Below are 23,209 nucleotides of genomic sequence, written 5' to 3' on the forward strand. Positions count from 1 at the left end.
AAGCTGTTGACTGCCTCCGTGGAGGCGATGAGCCTTCTGAGGAATTTCAAAGCTGTGCCAGCCGCTGTCAACATTCGCATCGCTGTTCATTCTTCATTGCAGAGCCCTGCAGCAGGCACGCTGGGCCTTGTCCCCGCTACAAGTCGTCCTCGATGTTGCACAGGAGTTTACTGCGAGGTGTCTATTGCAGTAGATGGCCTTGTTCTCTAGCTGCAGCAGTGTAACCTACAGATATATACTGCACACCTTCTGGCCGGAAGAATTCGAGGTCTTGCCCGCGGCCGCAATTTCGCTGAAACACCTCTGCCACGCGAACCTCATCGCTTGAATCTCGAACGCACACAGACCACCTTGTGACACTCCGGCGGATTCTCCTCATTAACATGGGACAGCCAAATACAGATAATGATACCAGCATCTTGCAGGGCGCCCGGTCCTGGGTTCCAGATCTCATGGAAGGCGGCGGTAGCCTTTCTCACGAGACCGCCGAGCACTATACGTGCTTCACTGTGTGCATCGGGAAGCCGCCGTAGGATGCACTGCGATATAATCCCTAGCGCTCTGTATATAAGGCTTTGGGCGCCAGCCTGCTGTGCAAACGGTAAGCACATTCTGCTGTCTTTCGTTCGCTGCTCTCTTGAGAGCCCACATTCGTTTCTTTCACCACATTCGCTCAGTCCCTTTCCACGGTGCAGCGCACCTTTCAAACCCCTCCCGGCGAGGCAAGATGAAGTTCTCTCACCTCGCATCCACTCTTTTGCCCGCAGCTGGCACCCTCGCGCAGGTTTTCGCGCCCTACACCGACGAAAATGGCATCGATTTCTGGCAGGCCACGTTCGACACCGCCGTCAAAGGTACTCCGGGCAAGGCGCAATGGGGTATGGCCCTCCCACCAGCAACGGCGAGCGCGCTTGAAAACGAATACATTGGCCATCTCGTAGTCCCGAAGGCGGACTCGGGAACTTGGATGGGGTTGACCCACAACAGCGGCATGACTGGCGCACTGCTTCTTGTCACCTGGCCAGATGGAGATGAGGTCAAGACTTCGTTCAGATATGCCTCCGGCTACGTGGCTCCGGACATCTATACTGGCAACGCAACGCTCTCCGTCATCTCACAATCCAGCAACAAGACACACTACGAGATCACGTACCGCTGCGAAGAATGCTGGAGATGGAGCCAAGACGGCGTGGCTGGCTCCCAGGTTCCCGCCACGACCAAGTCTGCAGCACAAGTCATGGGCTGGGCTTATGGTACCAGTGCGCCCACCAAACCTGGCAATGCGGGCTCGGATATCAAGCAGCACGCGAACGACGGTCTTTGGGGAGCTGCAGTGCAATCCGCTCGTAACAACGCTTACACCAAGTGGACCAAGCTGGCAACCTCTGCTGCGCCAACCAAGTCTCCCGCCGCAAGTGCTAGTCCCACCGCAGCATCATCAGTGGCTGCTTCCTCCTCAGCCGCTCCAACGCCAACCTCAGCAAAATGCCCTAAGAGCAACCCGGTGACGAAGCAGACTTTCGACTACATCATTGTAGGCGCTGGAGCTGGTGGCATTCCTCTGGCAGATAAGCTGTCTGAATCGGGCGCCAGTGTCCTCTTGATCGAACGTGGACCTCCATCCTCAGGCCGATGGGGTGGAACCATGAAGCCAAAGTGGCTCGAGGGCACCAACCTCACCCGCTTTGACGTTCCTGGTCTTGACAACGAGATCTGGGCGGACTCTACTGGTATCGCTTGTAACGATGTTGGCGTCATGGCCGGATGTGTGCTTGGCGGTGGCACTGCTGTTAACGCTGGACTGTGGTGGCGCGCCAACCCAGCGGATTTTGATTACAACTTCCCAGAAGGATGGAAAGCGTCTGACATGGAGGATGCGGTCGCTCGTGTCTTCAATCGCGTGCCGTTTACCGACCACCCCTCCACGGACGGTATCATTTACAAGCCTCAAGGCTACAACGTCGTGGCTGGCGCACTCGCTGCTTCAGGCTGGAAGAACGTCACCGCGGATCTTGTCCCAGAGCAGAAGAACTTCACCTTCTCTCGACCCGACCATATGTTCTCAAATGGCGAGCGTGGCGGTCCAATGGCAACCTACCTCGTCACAGCGAGCGAGAGGGACAACTTCCAGCTCCTCACCGACACCACAGTTGCTCGTCTCGTCCGCAACGGCACGGAAGTCACTGGTGTCGAGATTGAGGCCTTCCTCAGAGGCGGACAGTGTGGCACCGTCAACGTCAAGGCTGGCGGCAAAGTCATCCTCAGCGCCGGAGCTTTCAACACGCCCAAGATCCTCTTCCGCTCTGGCATCGGACCAAAGGACCAGCTCAAGGTCGTGAAAGGCGCCGAGCCGGAGAAGATGATCGCTAAGGACCAGTGGATCGATCTGCCTGTTGGTTACAACCTCGACGACCACGTGAACACGGACATTGTCATTACTCACCCCAACGTGAGCTTTTACGACTTCTACAAGGCGTACGACAACCCGATCAAAGCCGACGCGAAGAGCTACCTCGACAGCCGCACTGGCATCTTGGCTCAATCTGCTCCTAACCTTGCGACTGTGTTCTGGCACGAGGTCGAAGGCGCTGATGGCATCACTCGCCAGCTGCAGTGGACTGCACGTGTTGAAGGAGGGCACGACATCACGAGCAAGAAGGCGATGGTCATCTCGCAGTACCTTGGCCGTGGTGCGACTTCACGTGGTCGGACTACCATCAACGCTGCGCTGGATATGTCAGTCTCAACCACGCCTTACCTGAACAACAAGCACGATCTCGCGGCTGTGCAGTCGGGCATTGAGACCCTATTCGAAGCGCTTTCTGCGGACCCAAAGATCGAGATCGTGTATCCCAGCTCAAACCAGACGATTCCTGAGTTCCTTGCAGCCTACCCGAAGACAACTGGATCTCGATCCGCCAACCACTGGATGGGCAGCTGTGCCATGGGCACAGACTCGGGTCTCGAAGGTGGGACCGCCGTCGTCGACACCAATGCCAAAGTCTACGGCACGGACAACTTATTCGTCGTCGACGCCTCAATCTTCCCTGGCATGGTGTCGACGAACCCGAGCGCGCTGATCGTTGCGGCGGCGGAGCATGCTTCGGAGTTGATCTTGAAGATTGGCGGTGGTGATGGCGCGAGCACTGGTGGCAACACTACGGCCCCTGCTGGATCTACCCCCTCCGGATCGCCTGCACCCTCTGGCTCTCCCTCGACCGGCGGCGGCAGTGGCGCCGTGGAAGCTGTAAGTATTCGATCTGCACCTTCGTTGCCTGAGACCGACATGAAGCTAACACGACGTAGTACCAGCAATGCGGCGGCTCAGGCTACACGGGCAGCAGTTCGTGCGTTTCGGGGTTCACCTGCAAGGTCTGGAATGATTACTAGTAAGTTATACCTGCCACGACATTGACAAAGACATCGCTAAAGCCATGGCTAGCTCCCAGTGCGTGCCTGCGTAATGAGCATCATGACTTGAAGCATTCGAGGTGGTGTGAGCGCTTGAGCTGTTTGCTTCTTGTACATACTTGCTTCTTTCCCGAAACACTTTGCTCGATCGCTTCAACTCCTTTTCCTTCCAGTCCCAAGCACCCTTGATAAGCCGTAGAGGCCCTTCACAGTCATTGGAAGGTGACGTCGTTTGTTGTGGTTGAGCCCTCGATAGCCGCACTACCTCCTATCATGGATCGTGAGCTGGCGCGTATCGCGCGCTGTTATCTCTCCCTCGATGCGTTACACGACTCGGCGCCGGACGAGCAACCGGTTGTGTGGGTACACTGCTGCTTTCTGCTCGACGAGCACTGGAGGTAGCACTGCCAGCACTGCGCGCGAAGAAACGCTCGGACCGCCTGCATGCAGTCTTGACCCCTCTCGAGCGGACTTCATCCCGTTCACTCCATCCCAACCTCCGTGAGGAGTAATGGCGAGACCAGCCTGCGGTGCGCTGACGCGGTCTAAGTCAACTAGATGGAGTATACTGCGGCTTATGACTGCCTTCTCTGTCTTGGGCTACCGAACCAAGGTCTGCGTACGCTTGCTGACACACGAGATGTTGTACTTATCATGCTAAGATCCACCTGCTTCCTGCTATCTCTGCCTGGCTTTGACTTACCATCTCCAGTAAAGAAACCCATGGTCAGTAGTCTTCACCTTCCATGTACACAGCTCAACAGCCATACACACCCGGAAACAACGTCACCAACATCCACCTCGCCAGCGACCCTCGCCCATCCCCAGGCACGGCCCGTCCTGCAAGCATGCCACGCTGCAAGTCACCTTCATGCAAGCTGCAACGCACACCTCGCAGTAGGGACTGAGGGGAGCATCCTGCGCTATTGGTCACGGAATACTGCCCCCACGTGTGCAGAAGCAATTTCTCACAGGCTGCCCCGGATTTCTGGTCATTGTGTGGTTCATGCAAATGGCAGGTTGGGCTTACCTTTCCGGCTGGCTCATGAGAGAGGGTCCCACGCCTGGTGAGGTGACGTCCGACGTCCACATGGCTTTCGAGAAGCCACTGTGCTGGCTGGTAATAAGCTTAAGTTTCCTCGTGCTTTCTTCGAACTTTCTTCCTCTTGTTCAGATTCGAGTCATTTCACTTTTCGTTGTGTGCATTGACTCTTTGCTGTGTGGTAGTTGGCAGATCTTCCACCGGTCGGCCATGAATTTCCAAACCTGCACAGTTGAAGAACATCCGTTGCCCGTTGAACAGGTCAATCGTTGAATAAGAGATACACCTGGATTCGATTCGTCAATCACCTGCCATCCAACAGCGAAACACCATCACCACTATCAATTATGGGCTCAGCCATCGTCGAAAGTGAGATCCTTCTCACAGCACAATTGAGCTTTTTGGTAAGTCAACAGTCACCATGAACTGCACTCTGCGCTAAAAGACATCGAGAACACCCGCCTGGCCCTGATCCACATACCACTCGGGATCTATCAGCTCTTCCTGCAACCCATTCTGAGCCTACTTCTTCACGATGACACTGTGGATGAAAACAGCGAACCGATGCCACCAAGCCGCCCCTGGCAATACTGGCAGCCATTCGTCAACGTCTCCATCACACGGAATGAATGCTCCATCGTCTGTCCACGAGGTCAAGCAAATAACCTCTTCCAACCGATCCTGGACAAACTCCCAGCTCTCCTTCGCAAGTCAGTCACCATCAGTAAGGAAGACTATTCCGTGATCGTAATCGGCGGCGAAGGGCTAGAAGCCGGCAAACGTGTCCTTGACCTCACCAGCCCGCTCGCCTTGGCCGGCATCCCGATCTTCTTCATCACCAGCTATTACAGCGACTACATCCTCGTCCCCTTCTCCGCCCGCTCGACCGTCATCTCCGCCCTCGAAGAACGCGGTTTTGTCTTCGAAGCCGACGCCAACGGCGACGCTGGCCACATGAACCACCCCACCTCTCCTCTACTCCAATCCTCTCGTCCTCGCAACGGTTCGACATCATCCTTCGACTTTCCACCGATCGCCGGCACGCCACCACCAGCAACCGTTCCAGAGCTCCAAACCAAGACCTTCAAACTCTTAACCCGACACTCCATCGCCCCGCTCGCCGACGACTCGATCGAGCTTGTGACCTGTGCAGGCGTCAAAGATAGCACAGCCAGCACCTCCGCTTCCAACTTCTCTCAGGGGAAACTCCAGCTTGGCTTAGCGAAATGTCTCACCCTCAACCCACCACCGAGCTTCCTCTCCATAACCCTCACAGACTCTGAGTCCGCCTCTTTGACGCTCGAGAAGAACCTGACGTCCCTCTTCTGCAACTCCGGCGAGGACCTGTTGCTCGGTAAAGACGGGCCGGAGCAGATCGCCATAACCTTGGATCTCAAGGACCTGCCGTTGGAAAGTACGGGGATCGTGTGTGGAGTGGCGAGTCGGTTGAGTGATGGGATGAGAGGAAGGGTGGTGGGGGAGGTGTTCAATATGAGTTATTTGAGCACGGCGAGGGCGGGGCATGTGATTGTTTCTAAGGAGGAGCTGGAGGATGTTATTGAGGCGTTTCGCGGGACGGAGGTCGGGCTGTGATGCCGTGAGTGCGTCTGAGGGTCTGACATCGAGGCATATTTGGCAGCATCGAGCAAAGGAGGATAAGGGTGACTTTCGGTTTCATCATCTACAAAAGCATAGCCATGGAATCTGAACTTCTTCTTACAGTAGCATCATGCACAACTTTTCGCTTCTCATACACTTGTCTTTTCAACACACTACATCAACCCAGAACTACAGCAACAGCCCCAACCGCAATCAAACCTCCAACACCCCACCCCTGCATCGCCGCACCACCAGTCGCAGGCACCACCCATCCTGAGCTCGACGGGTAAGCGGCAGACGCCGAAGCTGTGCCCCATGCCGTGCCATTTCCACTACCTCCAGACGGAGCAACAGGGTACGGAGCTGCAGGCATCGTAGCGCTGCCGGCCGGTGCGGTGCTCGAGGGCGCGATGATAGTGATCGTGTTAACCGCCGTCGTTGTAATGCCTTGCGCACTCGATGCGCTCGAGCCATAGTATGCGGGAGCGGAGACCGATGCGCTTCCAACGCCGGCGGAAGCAGAATTGCAAGGGCAGACGGTCTTGTACGCCGTAACGGTGTTTGTGACCACGCCAGCAGATCCAGACGAATAGCCCATTGCTGCCGCTGACGAGACAGCGTACGCACCAGCAGACGAGCTCGCAAGCTCAACTACAGCCGTGTTACTGGGAATGTAGTACCCTTCCGGCATAGTCGGATACACCGTATGCGTCGCCACATAGCTTTCCACCATCGTCTTGCCACCCTCCACATGCGTAGCAGTCTCCGTGCATGTGCTAACACTCCACGCTTCCCTCGGCTCCAAATCCGCGACCTCGTGCTCGAAAACAGTACGACGGATCTTCTTCTTCGACACGCCGGCGCAGGTCTTGATGTTAGTGTTCAAAACTTTTCCAGCGGCCTTCGCGGTCAGGATCAGCTTCATCCACGTGCCGTAGTCGGTCTTGCACGGCGTAGTGCTTGCTGCAGCTGTAGCTTCCCAGACCATGATACCGCCGAATTTCTTGTTGGAGTAGAAGCGCGTGACGAGTTTTTGGGCCTCGGCGGGGGTGAGGTAGTAGCTTGGGTCGATGGCGGCGGTTTTGGAGCCTGGCAGGCCGATGGTCATCTTGACATTCGGGTTCTTTGACTTTTGAGTAGTCCAGGTGTCGTACGAGATATCATTCTTGCCATTGCCGTTCGCGTTTTGGATCGCAGCCCGCGCACTGCATTGTGGGGTGTTGTAGAATTGAATATGGAAGAAGTCGAACCAGGCGCTCGCGAGCACGTCGGAGAGGTGGGAGTCTGGGATCGGGCACTGAGGAGCACCAGAAATGTAGTAGCTCTTGGTCGTGTCAGTTGGGAAATGCACGTTCTTGAACTTGTTGATCATGGCTGCGTAGCCGGAAGACTGGTAATTCTTCTGCGGCGCTGGATCCATGATGTTCTCGATGTCGAAATCGAAACCATCAACGCCTGCATCCCCCCACGGCCGCGGAATGTTGGCCTTTGTCGCCGAGACGGGACCGAAAGCTGCCCACAAGAAGTCTGCGAATTTTTGGCCAGATTTCGCATTCTTGATATAGTAGTCCACCGGGTAGCCGCCGCCGATCGAAAGCATGATCTTCTTGCCGTAAGTCTGCTGGCATTCAATAACGTCTGGTCCGATATCCGGGCATGTCTTGAGGAGCGAGGTGTTGACGCCCTTGTTCTCGTAGACATCGCCCCAGCAAGCATTTCCGAAATTCGTGCCCGGCCAGCCACCAGCTCCCTGGTCAGGGAAGACGTTGACAAAGCCAATGTTGATGATGTCGTAAGATGGGTTCTGGCAAGTCGCGAGCAGCCTGTCTTGGTTCGGCCCTTGGCCCCAGTAGGTAACGACATTCGTCTTCGCGGCGGCGTTGAAAGCGGCGGAAACAGAGGGCGCGAGCGCTGCTGCCGCTGCGGCGAGGAATGCGAAGGAATGCATCGTTCAAGTAGAAATCAACAAGTATCCACAAAAGTTGCTGTTCTCAATATTTCTTCTTAACGAGAGGACGGCCGTAGCCAAAAACAAGCGTGTTTACACACAAGAAAGGTAAGGAATGAGAGGACGCAAACAAGACGTTTGCAAAAAGCACCACAACCGAAGGTACGAGAAGTCGTTGCGCAAGCAGAGAGGAAGGAAAGGAAAGCAGAGTCAGGAAGGGTATACCACAGACCTTTACCACTAGCACGCCATGCCGCCATTCCTCATCCCCCTCCTCGAGCGCCATGGCGGCACATGTGAGTCCAGCACAAAGACAATTTGGATGCTCGGCACCGCCCTGCCGCCTTCGTGGTGGTAGGCGCAGCGGCAGCGCAGCGCCGTCCAACGGCGGGTAGCGTAGATGAAGCCTGAAAGGTGTTAGTCAGTCGTAAAGTGGTCAAGCGTGGGAAGAAGAGACCCCTGATCCAGAAGGAAGTGGGAGATGAGGTCTCGGCCGGCAAAACTCATACCGAAGCTGAAGTGGGAAGATAAGGCAGAAAGCGGGGGCGCGGCCCGTGAAAGTTTGAAGATGCAGGGTTGGGAGGGTGAGGTTAAATTTAATTTTATATTGGGTTTGCAGATTGACGATATTTGGTTCCTTTGCTCATCGTCAGTGTGGAAGAATGGTAGAAGGGTTAAGGGTAGATATGTACAGCGGCGCTATGCATGTTAAAGTATTCACACAAAGTTGCAAGAAAGAGTATACATGGAACGGGCCCCCACCACCTCCAGCGTCTCGCGCGGCCGTAGTCATACAAAGTCAACAACATCACCGCCCACCCCTCTTCCGCCTCTCCCTCTCCTTCTCCCTCTCCCTCTCCCTAGCCTTCGTCTCATAATCCTTCTCCGCCCTCCGCCTCGCCTCCTTCTCCTTCTGCGCTCTCCCCTCAGGCGTATTTCGGAAGAACGCATCCCTCCGCTCCGTGGCGGCCTTCGAGAAGTCCTTGAAAGCCGAAGAAGCCTGCTTGAAGACACCTCCGCTAGACTTGGCGCTCGATTGCGCGGGACCGGATGGCGAAATCATGTCGTCGGATTCATATGTTGAGGCAGAGGCGGCGTTGGATCTCGGGGGCACCGCTTTGACATCGATGACCTGCGAGTTCCGGGCACTCGAGGAGGAGCGGAGGTTCGGGGATTGGTATGTCGGGTTCATGTAGGCTGCGTTCTTTCCACCAGATCCCGGGCGGGTAGTAGTCGGTCTAGAAGTGTCACCAGACGGTGTCCCCATCCATGCCGCTAGCGGCCCTTGATCTCGCTCCTCGGCCGTCGGCTTGTAGAGCGGCGCAATGCCCAACCACTTCCTCACCGCCGGCCGCTGCAAAGTAAGACTCTGCACGATGCCCAGCGCGCCCCCGGCCGCAAACCACACGCAGACAGCGGCCGACTGGTATCCCGTCCCCAGAATGATGATCCCCGGCATCCCGTACAGCATGAACTTCTGCATCCCGGGGGAAGGCATCTGCGCTGACCCCGTCTCGCCTCCCATCCTGATCAACAGATGTATACACCCCGCCATCACCACAGGCAGTATCAAATAAGGATCCGGCACCGTCAAATCGCCCAGCCAAAGCGGTCCCTCCGTCTTAAAAGCCGGCACGGGCAAATTCGACGCCGCCCTCAACAGCTTGAACCCGCAATACCCAAAAACTCCCTGCAAGATCATCGGCGTGAACTGCGTCCGAAAACTGACCCCGGCTCTCTTCCTCACCGCTCTCAGCTCCGCCCACGCCTGCAGCATCCCCTGCTGGTCATTGATCCGCTTTGACTCTTGCATGCGCTCAGTGATAGGTTTTGTGACGCTCACGAGCGCCCCCTGGCGCGCCATGACGTCGGAGCTCTTGATGAAGAATGGTATGAGCGCAACTCGCAGAGCCACGGCTGTAGCGGCTATACTGGCCCACCAGGGCAGGCCGGCGGAGATGTGGAAGTGCTCGATGGTCCATTCGAGGATGGAGGTAGGGCCCCAGCCGTAGTTGAGGCCGATTTCATGGAGGTAACCGATCTTCTCGGGGATGGAGGCGATGTGGGCGGGAATGTCGGGGCTGGATAGGTCGATGTTGTCGAGGGTTATGGTGTCCATGTCCGGGTAGACTGGAGGCTCGGGGGTGGAGGCGGGTGGTGGTGTGGGAGGGGCGTTGGTTGAGGCATTGCGGGTTGCTTGGATGGAGGTGGTGAAGGCTGGTATCGCTCTTCGCAATTGCGCGGGAGGGTTGTGCGATGATAAGGCGTTGCGACTCGTGGTTTGCGGTATTCGTCTTGATGCGGAGGAGAGCTGGTCGTGGTCAGCGTGTGGTGTCGTATACAGACAGTTCCTCTTACATTTCGACATTGCAACTGATACAGGCGAGGCGCATTGCCTCTGGCCAGATGAAGGCCTCTACTGGGCATCATCGTGGCGGATGTAGTGTTTCGAGAACAGGATGAAGCTCTCAGACAACTTTTTGGAGAAGAGGCGCGTTTGGCTTCCCGAACTTCAACCGCGTTTCAAGACATCACCTACCACAAATGCCCATAAGCAGTGCGGTCAAAGAACGGTAGGGAGAGACATGGTCAAAGTGGTTGAGTAGATATACAGTACAGACAACGTGACGCTGGCATATCTACACGCACGCCTGAGATTGTAGCATGCCCCAAGTTCCACCAATGCCCCTCCATGCTGCGCCATATGATCTATACATGCAATGCAACCATATGCTGCCCTTATTCCATTGCGGAATATGCATCCAACTCCTCCCCATCTCGCCGTCTCCGCTCCACCGGGTCATCCCTCATGACCACGCCAGGACCGACGGTGTGCGACTTCTGTGTGTCTCCATTGCGATATGACGGAAATATCTGGATACGACATCGTTAGCCTTAGCGCTATCGTGTGTTCCTCTCCGCCAATGGCATCACTCCTTAATCTCTCTTCGTCAAACAACCCTCCTTCATCCCGATCCTTCTGAAGTGCGAACTCACCTTCGTTCCTGACCACCCCAACCTCCACGCCGCCTCATGCGCCACCAACTCCCCAAAGCCCAACATCAACCCATTGACAAACGGTAAAACCAAATTTATCGCAGCGCCACGTACTATGCTCCAGAAGGTCGGGGGCGAGTAGAGTATGAGAGGTGAGGACGAGTCGGAGGAGGGGAGCTCGGGGTCGGAGCTGTCTTGGAAGTTGCTGTGGTTGGCGTCGTAGTTTTCGCTGTCGCTGGAGGGGGAGGTCAGGCGGGCGGAGGACATGGTGGTCGGTATATGTTGATGGTCGTTTGTGAGGGAGAGAGGTTGTGGAAGCTGTCGATGGCGCCGCGCTCCAAGCGCTGGATCGTCAAGTTAGCTGCTCCTCTGCCGCCGTGCAGAAATTGTCGCTTTGGTATCCTTGAAGTGATGGCGTTTCAATCCCCTCGACTTTGTGAGATGTTCTCGAGCTCGATCTCATGAACGCCAAGCCATGCCATGCACCCGTGTATGCGCTAGATTCGGCAAACTCCGAAAGCTTATATGTTCCGAAGGACGTCAGTTCTCGTGCCTGAGAGCGAACTTCAGCAACACAACGTGGGGTCTTACAACTTGCCACTTTTCATATCAACACACCATCATATCAACCCTCCTACCATCGCTGGTATACCTTTCAAGACCCCCTCTTGAATTTCCTCTCCGTCACTTCTCATATCAAGCAAAAGCAGCGTCCGCACGAGCGCAAGGCAAGAAGAAGTCGCGAAGATGGACGAAAGGCAACAAGAGCTCGTCACCGAGTTCTGCGGCGTCACTGGCGCCAGTCCGGCATCTGTAAGCAAACTCTGATCATGTGGTATAGCAAAACACGTCCTAACAGCTTTCACAGGCACAAACAGCCCTCGCTTCGGCCAACTGGAACCTCGCAGAAGCAGTCTCGCTCTTCTTCGCAGCTTCAGAGGAGCCAGAAGACGACGACCAAGATATGGAGGACGAAGCATCTCCAGCACAGCCCACACCTGCACAACCCTCCCAACCATCGGCGTCTTCATCGAGCAAAAACGCGGGAAAGCGTCCTAAGCAGATGACCATCGACGACCTTAAGAAGCGCGAGGAGGGAGATGATGATGAGTCGGATGATGAGCAGAAGAAACAGAACATGTTCGCGGGCGGCGAGAAGAGCGGTCTAGCAGTCCAGAACCCGAACCAAGGCGGAGGGCCACCCGACCATTTCAAGAACATCATGAACAAAGCCCGTCAGAACCACGATCGCCCCAAGAAGCCAAACGAAGAGGCTCAGCCCGCAGATCCATCAAACTTCACCGGACGCGCACAGACACTGGGAGGCGACGACGCGCCGAGTCAGGTTGTGGAGGACCCTAATGCGGCACAAAGGCAGAGACAGCAGAGTCTCCCTCGCGTGACACGGACGATGCATCTCTGGGCGGACGGTGTGAGTATTGACGATGGACCGCTCTTCCGCTTCGACGACCCGGCCAACCAGGCAATCATGGACCAGATCAACCAAGGTCGTGCCCCACTCGCCCTCCTCGACGTCCAGCCCGGGCAAGAAGTCGATCTCAACCTCGATCCTCACAAAGACGAAAACTATGTCGCTCCGAAGAAGACGTACAAGCCGTTCGGCGGGTCGGGTCAACGTCTTGGCTCGCCAACGCCTGGTCCTAATCCTTCTTCATCATCCGCCACTACTCAACCCGCGGCAGCACCAGCCACCTCATCCTCAACAACCACGACTCCCCAATCCGTCAACGTCGACGACTCGCAACCCACCATCCAACTCCAGATCCGCCTTGGCGACGGCACGCGTCTATCCTCTCGTTTCAACACCACGCACACGGTCGGCGACGTGTATGCCTTCGTCAGCGCGGCGAGCCCGGAGAGTCAGCAGAGGGCTTTTGCGCTGATGACGACGTTTCCGAGTAAGGAGTTGGAGGATCGGAGTGTGGTGTTGGGCGACATGGCGGATTTCAAGAGGGGTGGGGTTGTGGTGCAGAAGTGGACGTGAGAAGGTGAGCCGATGGGAGAGATTGCAGCGATGATGGAAAGGTGCATGGAATGGTGTTCTGAGGTGATGTGGCTGTCATTACGGGCATAGAAGGAACGGCTGGGATGAAAAGCATTGCTCAGCAGCGATTGATGACCCGGCATTTGAGGTATGAACGATCATTGTCATGAATAGATGCTACTCATTGTCTCAATAGATGATCAAGACACTGTGCTGACATCGTGACACACCGCCTCCTCTCGAATGCTTCTGTGATACGCTAAAGACCGCCGGATCAGGCCATCCACGACGGAGGAAGATAATTCACACGGGCTGTTGTTCTGTCGACGGGGCAAGTGCTCTGTTCTCGAGCTTCCTCGATCGATTCTGCGGTCCCTCGACGGGGCGATAGAACGACAGCTTCCCGTTGTCCGCTATCTCTATCGATCCGATCGAACTTTTCGTCTCTCAGGTCAACACTGTCAATGTACTGGGGTCATTGAGTGCCTGACAACTGCTGTTCTGACGTCGTGGATTCCCCGACCGCAGTCTGGACAGTTGAGTCGACGCCGCTGGCCTCGCTGCTACTTCCGCGTTCTGCGAATCATCGTCAGTCAACACACCGATCATGTCGAAATGTTCAACACATACCAAGATCGTCCATACCAACGCCCTGTTCTTCAGTCGAACCTCCACCTTGCGTGGACAGCTGACCACGACGCCTTTCGAGCCGGAATAACACGACGGCAAGAACGATTGTTGCAGCAGCGAGCACGAGAGCGATACTTCCGATGATGATGTTGTGGGTATCGGAAGTTGCGTCGTAGTTTGTGTTGTCGGATTGATCGATGGGTGTCGGGTCCGCGGTGGAGTTGGCACGAACGGATGGTTGTGAAGGGAGATGCATTGGTCTTCAGGGCACGAAGATATGGTGCGTTTGTCTTGTTGAAGTAGGTGCTACGGCATCTTGAGACACTGCTTTGATGGTGTTGGTTGGGGTGATGAATGAGTTTTAGTCTAGATTATATCAAGAAAACGTTCGAAATTCAGTAAAGGTAATGCGTTGAAGAACATTGAGCTGGGAAGGCAGTCTGTGAGACCTGGACGATGGGGCAGGTGGTTATATAATTTTGCGACTGCACTACTGCGTATGTCACACTTGTGCTTCGAACGCAACCACGAGCCGCTGCCTCGCCTGAGCTAGCTTGAGTCTGCTCAGTTGCAAGCCATACCCGCACTTTCTAGCGCTAAGAACGGATGATTTAAGCCATAATTCACACGAACGATTCCCATTGGCGCGACACGTTATGTACGTGCCCTTAGCGTCCGGGTGAGGCTAGAACTACTTTTGTGAGCTGACCGCAGCGTCGAGGTGGTTTGCGAAGATCATTTTTGCTTGGCGCCTTCACGTTGTCGCCCCAGTTCAGTGAAGAAGCAACTGTCCTATCCGATCGTGATCATTTGTGGTCTGCAGATTGAATAAATGTGACGGTAAATGTGGTTGGATTGCACTGTGGTTGGTAGAGACTGGATGAGCAGCAAATGCAGTGCATGAAGTCCGCCAGCGACATGAGCATGTACGAGAGGCTTGGCCAGCTGGAAGCGTGTGAAGTGAGATGTCGGGTAGGAGTGCGAACACAGATATTGCACATCCATTGATTCGGCCGTTGACAAAGTCTCTACATATGTACTGTGCATACAGACACTGGGTGTACTTTTCCCTGACACTCCGAAGTCGCCCAGAAATTCAATCCACGTATCCAGCAAAGTCGGAACGGTATCAGAAGCAAGGTCATCATTTGGTATGCCGAGTAGATGAACATGAGCATTTGCGAGTATCGAACAAAGTCGTGGCCTTCGTCGTCGTCGTTCGATAGTCCGGATGAGTCAACGATGATGTAGGGGTACTGTTTCACAAAGCAGAGCCATCATTCGGTAGGCCCGGTAGATAGATGCTAAAATGTAGTCCTACGACTCCAGGTGTCGATTGGACGTTGCTCGATATGTCCGCCTTCTGTTCATTGTCAGCCAACATGTGACCTTTGTTCGGAATGGTAATTGACACGAACCAAGTCCACTGAGACGAACGCTGCCGACAGTATCGTCTGGCTGTGAGTTGACTTGAGCTTCGAGTCGGGAGTCGAAGGATCGTTGGCCACGAAATCGTTCGAGTCGATACAGGACGATAGCAAGAATAATCGTCCCAGCAGCTAGGAGGAGGGCGATGCTGCCAATGATGATGTTATGGTTGTCCGAGGTGGAGTCGTAGTTGGAGCCACCATTCGAAGTATTGATCGATGTCGTGTTAGCGACCCATTGCAGCGGTGGGGTACGAACCGCGATTGTTGCCGAGAAGAACATTTGTTCTGAGTGTCGGAAAAGCGCGGACCCAACAAATAGGCGTTATGCAGCTGCTAGAGCCGGTATAAGATGGAGTGGTGTACCAAAACAAACCAGGAGAACGATTCGGTGCTTTGGAAATCACGACGGAGCGCTCTGTTGCAAGTGCGGTAGTAGGGTGCAGTTGTTCAAAGCAAGTAGTTGTCCGAGAAGTAGGGTCAGTCTGGGACGAGGGAAACAATAGAAGCCATGCAGCCACCCCGCGGCTCAGCGCATCGGAGCTCTCGGTCGAGCAAGGACCGGTCCTCACTGCTCAACCCACGGCCGGTTTTGATTGGCCTGTGCCTTGGGCAAGCTGCAGCGCATGCATCGGCAGCGAAGCCATGAATCAAAAGGTAGGAAGGCTAAGGTCTGGAGATGAGGCACCGCAAGATTCCAGTCACGTGCGTTCGTCCGGCGAAGGTCCATGGATCGAATGTTTCGGCGATCTCGCACGCGCTTGCGAAGCCCATCACTTGCAGGTGAGAGACCAGCGCTTCTGTTTTGTGGTCAGTCCTTCTCGTGCACAGTCCGAACACGCTTCTCGCAATTTCGAACACTCGCGGGTCGTGGCTGATTTGGAAGGGGAGCGGAGGAGATCCAGCATCATAACACTGCCAGAATGGTAAACCTCCAGCGAGTAGTCTTGCGAGACTTCGCGTAGTGCTCTGTGCTCCCGAAGAAAGAGTGAATGCCGTGGCGCCACATCGTGTCCGGTCTGCAAGAGCCCCAGTCTCGATGTGCTCGAAGCTGTCCAACGGATCGCCGTTGAAAAGGTCATGATGCTCGTGTAGTAGCGTTCAACCGAATGCGCGTAGGGTGTGCGGTTATTGCGTGTAACGTACACCTATACTCCTTTGTGGCACAGAATGGCCAGTTTGCGTTGACATTGAATGGCCTGCCCTCCACCATGGCCAGCAAGGCAGAGAAAGCATGGAGCACAGCTGCCACCGGCACTGAATTTGTCGGAGGATAGACGGCTGTGATTTTGCCGAAGACAGGAGCGTAAAGGACCAAGAAGCCGAGGGTTGGCGAAGCTTCTGCTTGAATTAGGATCGATAACGATGCACTTGCCTCATGACCAAACCAGTGTAAACATCTGCATGAACATCTGCAGTAGCCTTTTGACCAACTGGCTGCTGAAGGATCGGTCCGTTCTGCGCTTGCCGAGTAGACATCCGAAGGCAAATGGGAGCTTTCGCTTCTCAGTGCAGCCTTCACCTTTCGCGCATCGCTGTACCGTCACATTCTGCCGGGAAAGTCTGCATCTGCTGTTGGCGTTGTGGTAATTAAGGCGCAGGACTCTGGAGGCCTCGACCCCGCTTCTGAAGAGACTGCTGTCTTCAGTTTTCAAGCATAGCTGCAGAGTGAGGCACCCCTGTTAGCATCATCCACGTATTCTAACGTGCTCGGACGTTCTGCATGGTGAAAGCGTTCATGGCTAGCTCACGAGGTGATATCGGCGACATCTCCAGGTGTTAGCCCATCTCACTCCTGCCAAACGCCCGATCAAGCGCATTCCCCAGATCTTCGACCTCTTTCTCGTTGCCCAATCCGTCCGTACTCGGTGCAGCTCTCCCTACATCTCCATCGTCATCCATCAGGTTCTTCTCCTTCCCAGGCGTCCCCTTCCTCTCGGGCTCCAGTATCCTCTCCTCCCGGTCCAGCCATCCAGGCGCTCGTCTTCGCCTTTCCTGCAGCTCTCGCTCCTTGATCTCGCCTTCCCACGCTTCTACCGCTTTGCTGCCGTCCCGCTTATCCTTGTCTATCTGCTCTAGCAATGCCCGATTTTGGGCTGCGATGGTGCTGGGGTGTGCGGCGAAGTTGCCGGTAGCAGAGACTACATAGGCGGGGAGATCGGGCGCGGAGGGTGCGGAGTTGGCGTGTAGAGTCGAAGGCGGAAGTGTTGAAGGCAGGCTGGCGTAGTTGGGCGGGAGAGTCGGTGGTTTGGGTAGGTCAATGAAGGGCGAGACGCTGAGGTAGGTTTGCTGGAGCAGGGCGTGAGAGCCTTTCGAGACTGTTAGCTAATGATCCTGATTGTGTTAGAGTGCGATGCTTACGTTGATCGTGCATTGTCCTTGTGTGCTGTCTGCAGGTTCACTCTGTGGTGATCTGAAGCCTGAAGTCCAGTCGAAGTTCGGGGCTTGTGGAGTCGTGTGGCGGTGCAGCTCATCACGTGCTGGTCGCCTTTCACAGAACCAACACCAATATCAGCAGTATGATGAGGACAAATATGAGCAAGCCGATACAGCAGCCCGACCACCTGTCTGTAGTATACTGTCAGCTCCAGGCCTCCACCCAATCATGCAAAACTCACCCTCATTCCTCTCCACCATGTACCGAATCCCCTTCATCCCCTTCGTCAGCTTCCCCTGAACACGATCCGTAATGTTCTCCGTATCCTCCAACATCTCCGCTTGCTCCTCTAGCTCCCTCCCCATAGTATCCGCCTGCATCCTCAAGTTTCCAACTGTCTGAAAGACCCCGTCCAACGCCTCGTCCTGCTCATGCATCATCTCCATCTGCCGCTGCTCCTCCCACTCCCTGTACGCCTCGTCATCCTCTCCACCACCACCAAGCGGATCTTCGTCTGTAATAAAAGCATCCGGATGCGCCAGCGACGCTGATCGTTTCCGCTGCGCTTCCGAGACAGTCTGGTTCAGCTGCTGGTGCATACCCTCCACTTCCTTGCCTACATCTTCGACAAGCTTACGACGGCGGTTGACTTCGGGTACGTCGAGCCCATAGCGGTGCGGGTCGTGTTCAACAGCTTTAACGCTGTCCACGAGGTCCTGCAGGTCCGTGGAGAGGTCGGTGAGGGTCGATTCAAGTTCTTCCCGTGCTTCGACCAGCTCTGGAGAGTTGGCTGAGGAGGCCGAGGAGCGGATGCGCAGGTAGGAGGACAGGAGAGGCCGGCATTGGTCGAGCAGGGCGAGGATGTCGGCTTGGGCGGAAAGGAAGGGGTCGGTGGAGGCCATGGTGGAGGTGGTAGATTGGTTTGATGTTGCAGGGACCTGTTTTATCTTTCTTCCGAAGGGTTTTAGCGTTTCTTTTCTTCACAGTCCCGTGCCAGAGACGTTGTGGTAAGGTCGAGTAGTTGCATGTGAAAGTCCATCCAAGTCCCTGGCGCGTGGAAAGCGCGATCGAGGTGTGGCGGTGCACTCTCAAATACACCACCAAATTTCTCTCGACATCGATTCTTTTTCAAAGATGCAACAACATATTGTTTGAGACCGACACCACGACTCAATGATCGAGCAGACGGATTATGTGCTTGAAATACCGACAGTTGCAGCAGAAGACGACCGCAGACGGCATAGGCTGAGAGCCCTTGAGCCCACCCATACATCAAGATGGGTCCAGATCAACCATTGCCTTACGACGGCAGCTGCTTCGACAATGCACAATCGTACGTAGCCTCCCTCTTGGACTTCGTCGGCAACAACGAACTACCCCAAACCCTATGCGGAGGTGTACATCTATTGGACTTCTTCACGAACGAACCGGATCTCTACTCCAAGATCTTGCCGCAGGATTGGCGGGAATTCTTCGCCGAGCACGAGATGATCGATCTGCTCGATCTGTTCATGAGGGAGGATGTTGATCTCTTTTCGAACGGCAGTGTTGGACGGCGGTGGCGAGACGGTCCTCTTCCTCCTGCATCCTTGGTCAAATATCTGGTTCAAGTGCGGCAGCATCTGCTGAATCGCGAGATCAACGTATTTCAATGCAGCCAAAATCGCACGCAGAAGAAGCTCGCCAGGCATGTTGCCGTCGGGATGAACGTGAAGAAGGTGCATGAAGTAGGTCTGTATGCCGAGTACCTCGATCAATTGGCCTCGTCAATCACTGCAACGGGCCACAACATCACGCATCTGGTAGACTTCGGATCGGGGCAGAACTATCTTGGTCGAGCTCTAGCCTCGGAACCATACAATCGCAACATTGTAGCTATCGAGTCGAAAGCTCACAACTCCGAACGAGCTAAGGATTACGATGTCAAGGCTCACATCGTCGAGAAGAAGCGTATGATGCGTAATAAGAAGAACCATCGATCAGGTCAGGAAGAAGTGGAGGCACCTCAACGGGCACCTCCCAGGTCTGAAGCAGCAAAGGCGAAGTGGCCTGATATCGAGAGAACTGATGCTGTGCAATACGTCGACCATCGCATCCAAGATGGCGATCTCGGCGATGTGATTGCTCGGATAGCGGCCCCGACTACAGAGAAGGACAAGGCTATGGAACAGTCAGTCATGGTGATGTCCCTCCACTCCTGCGGCAATCTCGTCCACCACGGCCTCCGCTCGCTCACTCTCAACCCGGCCGTCAAAGCCGTTGCATTAGTAGGGTGCTGCTACAATCTGCTCACCGAACGCCTTGGTCCTGCAACGTACAAACTGCCTGAGCTTCGTCCGACGACGCATCTACACCCTCGTCTCCGCAGCGGCTCAACCACTAATGGGGATGCAGAGGGCGACCCAGCAGGCTTCCCAATGTCTGCTCGCCTCGCTGAATCAGACGTGCGACTCAACATCACTGCTCGTATGATGGCCGTTCAAGCTCCGCAGAACTGGGGACAAAAAGACAGCGAGTCCTTCTTCACCCGCCATTTCTACCGAGCCCTACTTCAACGTGTTTTCCTCGATTACGGCATCGTTGGCCCACCATCACCAGAATGTGCCGGTGAAGCTAGTCCAGCGGGCCACTCCAGCGCGGGGACACCAATTACCATTGGAAGCTTGCGAAAAGGGTGCTACGAGTCCTTTGTAGCTTACGCTCGAGGAGCATTGAGCAAACTATGCGCCGAAGATGCAGTAAACCCAGAACTTGGCAAACTCGTAGCGGAGAAGATGGCTACGGTGGACGATGGAATGCTGAAAGGGTACGAAAAGCGCTTTGCGGCGAGGAAGAAGGACCTCAGCGTGATCTGGAGCTTGATGGCTTTCTCAGCCGGGGTAGTGGAAGCAGTCATTCTGGTCGATCGATGGTGCTGGCTTGAGGAGCAGGAAGAGGTTGGCGAGGCGTGGGTGGAGCCAGTGTTTGGATATGGGCACAGCCCTAGAAATTTGGTTGTTGTTGGGGTGAAGAAGTGAAGCGAAGAAGAGTGCATGGTTCAGAACGGCTGCTAAGCTACTGGTTGACTACCTGTCAAGTCTTTATACTTGAATCGGTCCTATGCCTATATCTCGACTGCATGCGCTCATTCATGTCAGCAGGCTGGTGCGCCAAAGCCATGACTTGGATCTCGATATCCTTTTGGTCGTAGAGGGAGCGTGGCAGGCCCTGGTATCTGGGACCCGGAATTGGTACGATTTCGCCTTTGCTGTTCAAGTGCTGCGAGATGCTTCGAAGGACTCTCAGACTCACAGATTCATCCGCTCGCCGCCAGGCCCCGAGACGCCCGCGAACGACCCGGCCACTTCATCTCCAGCACCGAAGCATCGCTATCCCCTGACATTGAAGACGCTCCCAAAATTACCCCACTGGCCTTCCGGGAAACACACCGCTCACAGCTGCAGTCCCTCTTCCTTGGTGCCGACTTCTGCGTGCCGCAGCGGCATCTTCCAGGCTCCATCCCGCACTTTGCACACGCCTGCTTGCTCTCTATGTTCGATGTAGCGTTCCCGCCACACTGCGAGCGCGACTGTTCGCTCTGGTCGTGCTTTCGAGTACCGCAGCAGCACTGCGCAAGCGGCAACTGGCAGGTCTGGCAACGCTCGACGTACGGATCGTTGACTTGGGCTGCCCGCTTCTCTGCGCTGCAGCTGCATTTTGTACATGGCTGCCAGCAAGTAAAGCAGCACTTCTTGGAGCCCTTGATCTTCTGGCCGTCTCCGGAGCAGGACAAGCTATACGCTGGCGGTGGTAGGACGAGGAGCGAGAGTAGGCGATCGGAATCTTCCTGGGCGGACCTCAGTCGGTTCTTGACATCATCGAAACCTGGACTAAGGTCTCGATATGCTGTTCTGCGTGCGGTCGTCGAACGCTCGGGAGGTGGCCTGGGGTCGTTGGTGCCTGGCGCGTGGCCTTGGGGCGAGCATGGGGTCCCTGGGACCAGAGGCAGGGTGCCCCGGATTTGGGCTTGGTCGGCTCTTGCTTTTACAGAAGCAGCTTGGGATATGGCCGGCACGTCGAGGGTGGCGCTGATTTTAGGCAAAGGAGCAGCCTCGGCCCTCGTTGGAACGGCATCAGGGCTGGAGCTAGCAGCCTGGTGATCGTTCAAAGGCTGCATCGTCTCCAGTATGGCGTTCACCTCTTCTCCGTAGCCGGTCCAAGGTTGACAAACATTGATGCTGGACATGTTCGCGGTATGGCTTGTTGGTGTAAATTCGTAGAAGAGGTTGAAGACTCAAAGAGATTGTCGCCTGCAGCTTCCGGATCGTATTCTGGGAAGGGCTCGGTGTCAACTTTGCTGGGTATCGAGGTCAGACAATGGTGGTCGAGTGTGTGCGGGTAGAAAAGAGGGTGCTTCCTGTAAAATCAAGGGGTTATATAGAAGTCGAATAGACATTCGCATTCACGGCTGCCGACCGTCGATCTGGCTCAGTGCCGCATAGCGTCGGTGTATAAGGTGTTCTGGCTTTGGTATATACTGTCGTGTGTTGGCCAAGTTACTCCAGTGTGGGCTTCGGGCGTTAAAGAAGGGTGTCGAGTTGCACGTTCGTAGATGTTTGCTGAGCGTAGTGACACGCAAAATCCGAGTTCTACAAGATCGCAAGCAGCACAATCCAGGCAACGCCAGCCAGAGCGCCATTCCATGCCGGTAGTGCATGGCTGGATGCTCCACTGCAGGCACTCCCAGTAGCATGTAGCTTCTGAACGCCGGCAGTGACTGGTATTTGATACCTGCAGACTCATCAGCATGTACTATCGTACGACAGCGCTCGTCACACCTACATGTAGAAGTCCGGAATCCATGTCGCTGCCAGCACACTAGTAGTAGACGTCACCGTCGTAGTCTTCGTTCCGGATATGGAGACCGTCGTAGTGCAGGTTGCGTCGGCAGTGGTACCTTGCAGGTTGCACGTCTCGGTGTATGCAATGACTGCGGAGCTAATGGCAGTGGTTCGAGAGGCAATGTAGGTGGATGCGTCCTCGGTTATTGTGGACTCCTGGAGACTGTAGTCAGCTGCTGCCCAAGAGTTTGCTGAGATCGAAGGTCGTACTGGGAAATCTGGTCCGCACGTTACTGCTGATGCCAGCGTGCCACTTGTGCAGCGTATGCCGTAGGTCGTCTTGTCCTGGCATACACCAATGACAGACGCAGCGAACTGGATGGTATTCTCGAACGCAATAGGCATGAAGACATCGACCGAAGCATTCTGAGCTGATGCCACGCTGGCAAGAATCGACAGGAGACAGAAAGCTGTGCGCATCATGGTGGCCACGGGTTGGGACGTTCAGTACATCCCATTAGCTCGATAGCAATGCCTCAATATGCCGCTCGATCAATCATGAGCTTCTTGGGCTTCTGTATCTTCTGCTCGGTATTCAAACGCTCTTGAACCTCTTTAAGTAAAGGAATAAAGTGGGCGGAAAGAGAGAGATGTCGACAGGATATAGATGAGCTCCATAACATAGGGAAGCAGGATTCATTCCCTTGTCCCTACCTGCGTGATCCATCCCGAGCTCGCGTGGACGTGGTGTGAATCTCGCAACCACCCACGCACTATCGAAGCCGTCCTGCAGCACGGGCGGGGATGGCGTTGATGGAGTGGTTGATGTGTGTGATGAGTTGTCTGCCGATGCAGGGCTAGAACCAAGCCGTCACAGCCTGTCACCTCCCCGGCTCGTGATCGACCGGCTCATGAACCCGACCATCGCGTCGCGTCCGTGCATGCTGTGCATG

General features: G+C 55.3%; 12 protein-coding genes across 12 annotated transcripts; 4 read left to right on the top strand and 8 right to left on the bottom strand.

Moving 5' to 3' along the window:
* Nucleotides 1-727: 727 nt before the first annotated feature.
* Nucleotides 728-3,464, top strand: LTR77_009727 (uncharacterized protein; the record flags this gene model as incomplete). Its single annotated transcript, XM_064806953.1, has 3 exons — nt 728-3,247; nt 3,307-3,389; nt 3,443-3,464. 3 exons carry the CDS (start codon nt 728-730, stop codon nt 3,462-3,464), a joined length of 2,625 nt encoding a protein of 874 aa, XP_064654769.1.
* A 1,336-nt stretch (nt 3,465-4,800) lies between these two features.
* On the top strand, nt 4,801-6,046 carry LTR77_009728 (uncharacterized protein; the record flags this gene model as incomplete). Its single annotated transcript, XM_064806954.1, has 2 exons — nt 4,801-4,857; nt 4,952-6,046. The coding sequence occupies 2 exons, from the start codon at nt 4,801-4,803 to the stop codon at nt 6,044-6,046; spliced, it is 1,152 nt and encodes a 383-aa protein (XP_064654770.1).
* Nucleotides 6,047-6,230: 184 nt separating this feature from the next.
* CHT2 (Chitinase 2) lies at nt 6,231-8,286 on the bottom strand (the record flags this gene model as incomplete). Its single annotated transcript, XM_064806955.1, has 2 exons — nt 6,231-7,972; nt 8,226-8,286. 2 exons carry the CDS (start codon nt 8,284-8,286, stop codon nt 6,231-6,233), a joined length of 1,803 nt encoding a protein of 600 aa, XP_064654771.1.
* Nucleotides 8,287-8,808: 522 nt separating this feature from the next.
* LTR77_009730 (uncharacterized protein) lies at nt 8,809-10,430 on the bottom strand (the record flags this gene model as incomplete). Its single annotated transcript, XM_064806956.1, has 2 exons — nt 8,809-10,311; nt 10,359-10,430. 2 exons carry the CDS (start codon nt 10,428-10,430, stop codon nt 8,809-8,811), a joined length of 1,575 nt encoding a protein of 524 aa, XP_064654772.1.
* A 309-nt stretch (nt 10,431-10,739) lies between these two features.
* On the bottom strand, nt 10,740-11,264 carry LTR77_009731 (uncharacterized protein; the record flags this gene model as incomplete). The annotated part of the gene is made up of 2 exons (XM_064806957.1): nt 10,740-10,874; nt 10,998-11,264. The coding sequence occupies 2 exons, from the start codon at nt 11,262-11,264 to the stop codon at nt 10,740-10,742; spliced, it is 402 nt and encodes a 133-aa protein (XP_064654773.1).
* Nucleotides 11,265-11,744: 480 nt separating this feature from the next.
* On the top strand, nt 11,745-13,002 carry SHP1 (protein phosphatase regulator; the record flags this gene model as incomplete). Its single annotated transcript, XM_064806958.1, has 2 exons — nt 11,745-11,810; nt 11,866-13,002. The coding sequence occupies 2 exons, from the start codon at nt 11,745-11,747 to the stop codon at nt 13,000-13,002; spliced, it is 1,203 nt and encodes a 400-aa protein (XP_064654774.1).
* Nucleotides 13,003-13,477: 475 nt separating this feature from the next.
* On the bottom strand, nt 13,478-13,888 carry LTR77_009733 (uncharacterized protein; the record flags this gene model as incomplete). The annotated part of the gene is made up of 2 exons (XM_064806959.1): nt 13,478-13,578; nt 13,633-13,888. 2 exons carry the CDS (start codon nt 13,886-13,888, stop codon nt 13,478-13,480), a joined length of 357 nt encoding a protein of 118 aa, XP_064654775.1.
* Nucleotides 13,889-14,936: 1,048 nt separating this feature from the next.
* Nucleotides 14,937-15,342, bottom strand: LTR77_009734 (uncharacterized protein; the record flags this gene model as incomplete). The annotated part of the gene is made up of 2 exons (XM_064806960.1): nt 14,937-14,995; nt 15,051-15,342. 2 exons carry the CDS (start codon nt 15,340-15,342, stop codon nt 14,937-14,939), a joined length of 351 nt encoding a protein of 116 aa, XP_064654776.1.
* A 1,496-nt stretch (nt 15,343-16,838) lies between these two features.
* LTR77_009735 (uncharacterized protein) lies at nt 16,839-18,338 on the bottom strand (the record flags this gene model as incomplete). Its single annotated transcript, XM_064806961.1, has 2 exons — nt 16,839-17,368; nt 17,678-18,338. The coding sequence occupies 2 exons, from the start codon at nt 18,336-18,338 to the stop codon at nt 16,839-16,841; spliced, it is 1,191 nt and encodes a 396-aa protein (XP_064654777.1).
* Nucleotides 18,339-18,713: 375 nt separating this feature from the next.
* LTR77_009736 (uncharacterized protein) lies at nt 18,714-20,453 on the top strand (the record flags this gene model as incomplete). Its single annotated transcript, XM_064806962.1, has 1 exon — nt 18,714-20,453. The coding sequence occupies one exon, from the start codon at nt 18,714-18,716 to the stop codon at nt 20,451-20,453; it is 1,740 nt and encodes a 579-aa protein (XP_064654778.1).
* Nucleotides 20,454-20,867: 414 nt separating this feature from the next.
* On the bottom strand, nt 20,868-21,661 carry LTR77_009737 (uncharacterized protein; the record flags this gene model as incomplete). Its single annotated transcript, XM_064806963.1, has 2 exons — nt 20,868-20,964; nt 21,087-21,661. 2 exons carry the CDS (start codon nt 21,659-21,661, stop codon nt 20,868-20,870), a joined length of 672 nt encoding a protein of 223 aa, XP_064654779.1.
* Nucleotides 21,662-22,064: 403 nt separating this feature from the next.
* On the bottom strand, nt 22,065-22,739 carry LTR77_009738 (uncharacterized protein; the record flags this gene model as incomplete). Its single annotated transcript, XM_064806964.1, has 3 exons — nt 22,065-22,206; nt 22,258-22,472; nt 22,527-22,739. The coding sequence occupies 3 exons, from the start codon at nt 22,737-22,739 to the stop codon at nt 22,065-22,067; spliced, it is 570 nt and encodes a 189-aa protein (XP_064654780.1).
* Between the last annotated feature and the right edge of the window lie 470 nt (nt 22,740-23,209).

The sequence above is a fragment of the Saxophila tyrrhenica genome (assembly GCF_035928015.1).
Source record: "Saxophila tyrrhenica strain CCFEE 5935 chromosome Unknown scaffold_19, whole genome shotgun sequence".
NCBI classification, from domain to species: Eukaryota; Fungi; Ascomycota; class Dothideomycetes; order Mycosphaerellales; family Extremaceae; genus Saxophila; species Saxophila tyrrhenica.